The 8,179-nt window shown below is 36.7% G+C and overlaps 1 protein-coding gene across 1 annotated transcript; it reads right to left on the reverse strand.

Annotated features, from left to right (window-relative positions):
- Positions 1-766: 766 nt before the first annotated feature.
- LOC145625405 (cytochrome P450 71A8-like) lies at positions 767-1,111 on the reverse strand. Its single transcript, XM_081678452.1, has one exon. It carries the CDS (start codon positions 1,109-1,111, stop codon positions 767-769), a length of 345 nt encoding a protein of 114 aa, XP_081534578.1.
- Positions 1,112-8,179: the final 7,068 nt, after the last annotated feature.

Consider the following 8,179-nt stretch of genomic DNA (forward strand, 5'->3'; position numbering starts at 1 on the left):
ATCGGTTTTTCGGGTTTTCGGTTTTTCGGGTACTTTTGCTCAGCCCTACCTCTTATCGGACCGATCTCGAAACATAGTTGATCACACTGACTGTTGTGATGAGCCAGTGAGTGTGAAACTGTGAATGTATTTGATGTGCATTGTGCTCTGACTTTGGTTTGTGAAACTGTGACAACTTAGTTGAATTTATTATAAATCGGGGTTTTTGATTCGTATGATACATTTAAATGAAAAGACTACCAAAGATGCAAAAATACAACATGTGATTATTGTTAAAGGACCAACTCAACCAAAAGCTTAAACTGATGGTTGATGCTCAGGAATATGTTTTATACTCTATCACTCCCCCTCACATGAAAGGCCCTTTGGGCTTGAAATGTGGATGCAACACAGGTCCACCCATACCTGGTGCAAATTAATTCCACTTTGAAGAAGGGGCGGATGAGATTCGAACCCGTGACCTTTGTGTCACGCTGGCTCTGATACCATGTTAAAGGACCAACTCAACCAAAAGCTTAAGCTTATGGTTGATGCCCAGGAATATGTTTTATACTCTATCAATTATGTTTGAAGTGCATAACCCATGAAGCATTTTCGAGTTGCTAGTTATTGCTGTTTTATGTTGGAAAGTAAAGCATCAATAAGACCTTCAGTTACCTGCAGTCGTGGGTATTGCTGTTGCAAGTAGAGGAATCTCTCGATGGGAGGTTAGGCCGATGCATTCAGTCATATCTAATGTATCACCATCTGCTCCACCAGGCAGCATCTAGTCGAACTTATGGATGAGGTTTGCTAATACAAGCTCATTATTTGCAATGGCAAATGTAATTCCTGGGCAGTTCCTTCTTCCTGATCCGAATGAGATCAATTCGAAGTCTTGTCCTTCGAAGTCTGTAGGCTTATTTATGAACCTCTCAGTATTGAACTTTTCTGGTTCATCCCACGAAGCAGGATCTCTGTGGATTGCCCAAGCATTGGTCATGACTGTGATACCTGCTGGAATATCATACCCGTTAATCTTGATGTCTTGTATTGATTTTCCTGGAACCAGCAAGGGAATTGGAGGATGTAGTCGAAGGGTCTCCGTGATCACTGCTTTCAAGTACTTCATCTGCTCCAAGTCATCTTCATTGACATATAATTTTTCTCCGGTAATTCCTCTGACTTCTTGTAGACACCCATTTGTGTCTCCCCAAAACCAAACCTAGTGATGAGTAACTTTCGCGTCGAATCATAATCGAATGAAGCGAAAGTGTGGAAAGTTTAGTGTTGCGGATAGTTTTTAATTTCTTTTCTCTTCTCTCTATTTTTGAAAACTTATTTTAAGAAAACAGTCAATCTAGTTTGGTTGGTCCATGATATGGTTCCAATAATAGTGTAGTTGGATGGGGCTTGACAAGACCTTTCCAACGATATATTATAAGCCCAATTCCGATGAATATTGAGGAAGTTATGGCCAATTTATTAAACTGGGCCCGTTTTGAACCTTATATGCGGCCCAATGATCTAGGGGAGGGCCTAATATGATTTATCATTCCTAATTCAATTAGCATTGATAAATTGACTTTTTTTTACTTTTCAGAGTTTTAATTAAAATCAAAAAGCATTTTCGAGGAAAAGATACGATTTTATCCTCCAGTACGGCAAATTTTATCTAATTTTCGAAAACGCGTCAAAAACAGGTCTGGCGCCTGACTCCAGGCATTGGCGCCTGGAGCTAGGCCTGGCGCCAGTCATTGGCGCCTGGCGCTAGTGTTGGCGCCTGGCTCCAGTTAGCCAGGGTTGGCGCCAGCTCTGTTTTAGGTGCGCCAAGTGCTCTGTTTTTATATTTTATCTTTTTGGCTGATTTTCTCTATAAATAACGTATTAAAAACTCCGTTTTCATTCATTAACAACCAACTTTTCATCAATATTCACCTACAATCAGTTTTCAATTCTCATTCTCTTCTAATTCAATCATTCATCTCCCTCTCTCTTTTTTTTTTCCTAACCTTGCTTTTACATACAAAATTCCGCATTCACAAGATCTAGAAACACCTAGCATTGTTCGAAGTTGCCTTCGCCCTAGACGTGAAAGGTTTAATTTCTGAGAGTTTGGTCCCAAATCTCTCTTTCAATTATTTAATTTAATTGTTGTTTATTATTTTCCTTGAAGTTACTAACGTGTGTATTTTGTTATTAGAAAGAGGTACGAGGCATCAAAGTAAGTACTTTAAATGATTTATTGATTTATGATGTAGAAATCATGTTTAAATTGTTATTATGATATTCCTAGTATCCTGTCTAGGGTAACTTTAATATTAAATATGATTGTTATGATGCCTTTTATTCTCTTCCGGTTAGTATCATGTTAGGGCTAAAGCTTTGATTTTTGATGTTTAGTGACATGCTAGGGTTTGTTATTAATCTTGTTAGTATCATTCCTAGGATCTTGCTACTATTATTATGCTTTAATATTAACATGAATATGATTATAATTTATAATGATTATGAATATTGTTATTATTATTTTTATTATTATGTTGCTTGATATTTATTGTTATTGCTTGATCACACCTTTTATGCATGTTTAAAAGGGAATTTTGGTACTTGTAATCACGCTTAATAAGATAATTAATAATCTTGTTTAGGGTTAATTTGATTATAATTCAAGTGATCGCCAATAATAGTTTATTTGTGCATTAATATTCAACCAACATAGATAAACAGGTTTAGGGTTAATCCTATTGATTGCATGTTAATTAAAAAGCGCACATGAATACGATCAGAATAAAGTAGAGGCCTATTATTAGGACAGGTTCAATCTCTTTTAGGTTGGATTTTTACCTTCATCCCCGAACCCTTATTTGGTTCTAGACCTTATGGAGTTGACGATCTCTTGGATCGTTAAGGGGTGTAACCTTCACCCTGTGAACGGTTTACACGTTCCTAAAACTTGTTGGCGACTCTTTTTCTCTATCTTCTTCCCTTTTGGACGCCACCGTACTTAAGTGTATGATCACAGTGGGGGTTCAAGCAAGGGGTTTTAACGCTTGAAATCTATTCCCTACACTTCTCTTTGTAGATTACTCATTTTTAAGGGATGCCTTAATAGCTGTCATTTCCCATTCTAAGACTGTGTATGTTGTATCAGACAATCTATCAGTCCCACCAGAATAAATTATGTTTAAATAAATGCCACAAGAACATATCTGCATCAGTCAACATAATGTGCTTCATTTTCACATTCTTCTCTTTTTGAAGTGGGTGATATCTAACTGAATTCACAAAATACTGATAATTGGTATATTGTGCTAAATTATGAATTGTTATGTACGTTTACTATTTGGAAAAAAAATGTTTAAATAAATGCCATTTAGGCATGATGTCGATCAAAGGAGAAAAATTCTTGAACTCTAATGCTTTAAATCTTTCAGCGCTTCTAGTTATCTTATGGAATTATGCTCTGCTATTGCAAAGTTTGAAGGTGACATTTGTTCCATGCTTAACAAAATTATTATGGTTTGCATTTTGTCATTATCCTGGCAATATATAACACTGATAACTTGTTATTTGATACGATTTTAGAGGGATTTCGAACCTTGTTTACTTGGTATATTGGCATTTTGGTTCACTTTTACTCTATTTTTGTTCAACTTTTGTGTATCCCTTGCTTCACGGGTTGTTAGTGTTTTTGTTGGGTTTTTAGGTTCAAAGACGACCATTTGAGGCATTTGGATGATAAACCGAGGTTAGAAGCCGAAACAATGGAGCAAAACCAAAGAAAAGTGAAGATAAAGGCTTTAAAGAGTCTGCACGGACGTGCAAAGTATGGCACGTCCGTGCAGAAGTGTTCCAGCACGACTAGAAGCTACTGCCTACTGCTTTCAAGGCCTGCACGTCCGTGCATAGCTCAGCACGTCCGTGCAGGTTATTCAGCACGTTCGTGCAGGTTGCTCAGCCCAAATCAGTTTTAAAATTGATTCTACTGAACAAGGCCTGTACGTTCGTGCCATATTTGGCACGTCCGTGCAGGATGTCCTGGCCAAAACAGTACCTTCTGCCTCCCAGGTGCACGTCCGTGCCAACCTCAGCACGTCCGTGCAGGTATAGCTGCACGTCCGTGCCAACCTCAGCACGTCCGTGCTGACCTGTAGCCGTGCCCGACTCTTATTTTCTCCGTCCTTTTTATTTGGGGGTCTTTATAAATAACCCCTTGAGCTCATTTGTACGGAATCCAAGTTTTTAGTGCTTCCTCTTAGTTTGCAACTGTAGAAACACAAATATTCTCAAATCATTAGTTAGATTATAATTATTAGCTTGGAAATTTCATTCTCAATCATTGTAGAAGACAAGTTCCACCATTGATATTCAAGTTGAAGCTTCTAGTAACATTTTCTCACTCTTCTCTTCCATTTTAATTGCTTTGATTGTTAATTATCTTGCTTAGTTCTTGTATGCTTAGATTGTTATTTAGCTTAATCTTTAGTTAATTCTTGTTCATGAGTTACTTGAAATCCTTAATTGCTTTAATCTCCATGGATTGTGAGTAGTCTAATTTTCTAGGGTTTGGGTAAAACCCTCAATGTAGTCACTAATTACTTGTTGCATGGGTTAATTTGGTAATTGTTGGGTGTTAATTAGTTGAGCTTAAGTGGTTTAATTGCTTAGTTCTTGTATATGGCCATTGCTAGAACTATTATCTAAGCTTTCTCAACGAAGGATCGAGACATGAACTTGAGTTAGCTCCCTTATGCTTAATTGACTTGAAATGCCATGAGAATAGGAATTTCCAGTCAAGGGAATGTTTTTGTCATCGTGATTATGCTTTAATACTTGTTTTATGCTTTGTAACCACGAGAGTAGGTTGTATTCATAATTCGAGTAATCCCTCTAGCTTGAGAGAGTAGTTGGATGCTTTAGATGACTTCCCCTATATTATCCCCTCAAATTACCATTGTTTGCTACTTGCTAATCGTGATTTGTGACGAAATTGAGTGGTATATCCCAAGCCCTAGAACTCTCTAAATATTGTTAATCCCCCTAGCTTTAGTTGACTTGAACTAGCACTTGTTACATAAAACCAAACCAATTTCGACTTCATTTAGCTTATTTATGCGGTAGTATTTCGGTGGTTGATTCAACGCCTCTCTTGGGTTCGACCCTTTCTTACCCTTGCTATTAGCTAGTGAGACCAAGATAGGACTTTATCTTTGGTAGGCTCGACGACGGCCTATCAAATTTTGGCGTCGTTGCCGGGGAGGTTGCTTGAAAAATCATAATTTTTTCTTATTAGTGTTTTTATACTTGATTTCACTAATCTGGATTCCCGGTGATAGTTACAAAATGCTTTACCTAGGAATAAAATTCTAGGGTAATTAGCAAGGCTACATAACATACATTTGTTGTAAGACACCAATTCCATAGTATTATTTTATACGAGTACATGCTTTGATGAATTAATGTCAGTTTATAGGATAGCTATCGAAGTCAAACATGGCTTATTATTTTAAAACAGAGAAATCAGAGCGACAAGGAAAAGCAAGAGCAAGGATTAGGAATATGAGAATCTGACTACGTAGAACATGTAGGAATTGTAAGATTCCTTCCATGCATATATACTTGATGTTTGTATTGTTTGTTGCTCATCAAATTGCTTCCAACAACTGAGGTAATCGTATGGGTGCAGAGCCTTCAGTTTCCTGCAGATGCGATATAAGATTTTGCTACAACAATAAGTGGAGTATTTTTGTGCATATTGATCCCAAAGCTCTTAGTCATCTGCATCACCAGGCAACATCCAATCAAACTTACGCATGAGATTTGCCAATAAAAGCTGACTGCTGGCCATGGCAAATGATATTCCAGGGCACATCCTTCTACCAGCTCCAAATGGAATGAACTGCAGTTCATTCCCTCTGAAATCCGTTAAGGAATTCAAGAACCTTTCTGGATTGAACTTCTCTGGTAATTGCCTTCACCTCTTCTTGCAGTTTTTTCATAATTCTAGGATGCCTCAGTAGTTCTGTCATTGTCCATTCTAATAGGGTGGAAGTTGTATCAGTTCCAGCGGAAAACATATCCTATTACACAATAACTTTATACAGTTAGGTAAGGTGGTAACTCAAGTACTAAGAGAGAATTTAAGGTACTAAAGATTATTATTGTTTGTTTATCACTATATTTTCTACAATCAACCTAAATTATTATCGAGACATGTACAGTCTTCACAATCAGTGCACACCTTCAACAGTCACAGTCTTGGTTTAGAAAAATTAAAACAAATAGAATATTCACCTGACTGTTGGTAGAGTCTGTTGTAAGGTTTTGATGATTGTGAACAAATGATGATTATCTAACTAATATATGTATTGAGATGTGCATGAACAAGTCATGAAGCATGAAGATGATTGAGTACAGGTTAGATCATCATTGAAGATGGTTCCTTACATACAATGTATGGATCGTGCTTGAGTTCCTCAAGGGGAACATAAAGAGAAGAAGTCTAAAAGTACAAACATTTTGTTAGACTTTACATGCAGTTCCTAAGAAGAATGAGAAGATGTTCTTTGCAAGGAATGAGCAGCAGTTCCTCAGGGGGAACAAGTAAAGAGAAGTTCCTTCGCGGGAGTAGAAGCTTCGAAGTAGAAGTTTCATCAGAGAAGAGAAGTTCCTTTGCAGGAACGGAAGCATCGGAGTAGAAGCTTCATCAGAGAAACATGAAGACAGAAAAATAGGAGTATATTTTTCTAGGAATCATGTAAGTATGTTGGACAAGAGAAATTGTCTGGAACAAGCCTAAGGAACTACATTGGAACTTCAGTCGGTAAGGAACTTAGTGTTGATGACCAGTAAGTTCCTTACTAGTCTGTCTAGAATTCATTTATAGAAGGAACACGAGTTTGCACAGCACTTGTAGTCAGTTTTCCACGTTAAATAGTCATTGCATTATGTTTGCCTACTTTATAGGAAGTTAGTTTTGACTTGGTATTAATATTTATTATTAGATTTTATTTTATAAAAGATAAGTTTTTGAAAATAAAATCTGATTTTCTCTTAGTAAAAAAGATAACTTATTTTCCTAGTTTCTAGGGATTTAGTTTTCAAATAAACTAATTTATAAAATGATTTTATTTTATAAAACAAAGTTTTACAATCAAAATCTGATTTTATTGTAGTCAAAGTCGTGGGAAAAAGATTTTCAAAGTGGTTACCTTAAAAGTAGGAGTTCAGTTGAGATTTTGTTTGTTAAGGAACAAAATGAATCTGGTCTATATGTGAAGTTAAATTAATGAACGAGTGTGTTATTTTAACTTATCTTCTTAAAGAAGTCAGTTTTAAACTCCTATTTTTTAGCACAAGGACTTGGTCCCCAAGGAACTTGTGGCTGGTATTTGCAAAACGTGCTGATTGCTTTCTTAACAAAAAGGAAGTTATTGAGCAAGTCGTGGAGCAACTAATTGACCCATTATTGTTGCTTATAATCAGAAGTTTTCTATTCGTGGGCCTAAAGATTCGGACCACTTATGATCATAAGGAACATGGGCAATTAGTGGGTTTTCTATTCTTCTATAAATAGAACATTTTTAATTCTTTCAAAACTGTCTGACTTTAGAGAGTCATTCCATATAGTGTCTCACTTAAGTGGAATTGTTTTTCATGCGAAATATATTATGTCTTCCACGTTGGTGAGTCAGTTCCTTTAGGTTCCAAGTTCCTTACATGTCTCAAAGTGTCCAACATATTAGTTTCGTACATCTATCTTTCATATGTATTTGAGAAATGTTTAAGGGTTTGAGTGAACTCTTGCATTAGGGAATTTGTAAGGGTTTGAGTGAACTCTTGTATTAGGGAATTTGTAAGGGTTTGAGTGAACTCTTGTATTGGGGAGTTGGGAAGTTTGAGTGAACTTCTATTTGTGAGAAAGAGAAGAGAAAGAGAAGTGAGAAGTGAAAGAGAAAGAGAAGTGAGAAGAGAAAGAGAAGTGAGAAGAGAGAAAGAGAAGAAAAGAGTAACAAGTTGGGTGACTTGTTCCTCGGGGCTTTGAGTTCATTGAGGAACTTGAAGTTAGAATCTTTAGTTTGTAATGAGTCATTGCCCTATTCTAGTGAAAATTCTTTTCCTAAAATCCCTTGTGGTCGTGGTTTTCCTCCTTGATTAGGGCCAAGGAGTTTTCCACGTAAAAATCTCTCTTGCACTT

This window comes from Chenopodium album, chromosome 3, assembly GCF_948465745.1.
Source record: "Chenopodium album chromosome 3, dcCheAlbu1.1, whole genome shotgun sequence".
Lineage (NCBI taxonomy): Eukaryota > Viridiplantae > Streptophyta > Magnoliopsida > Caryophyllales > Amaranthaceae > Chenopodium > Chenopodium album.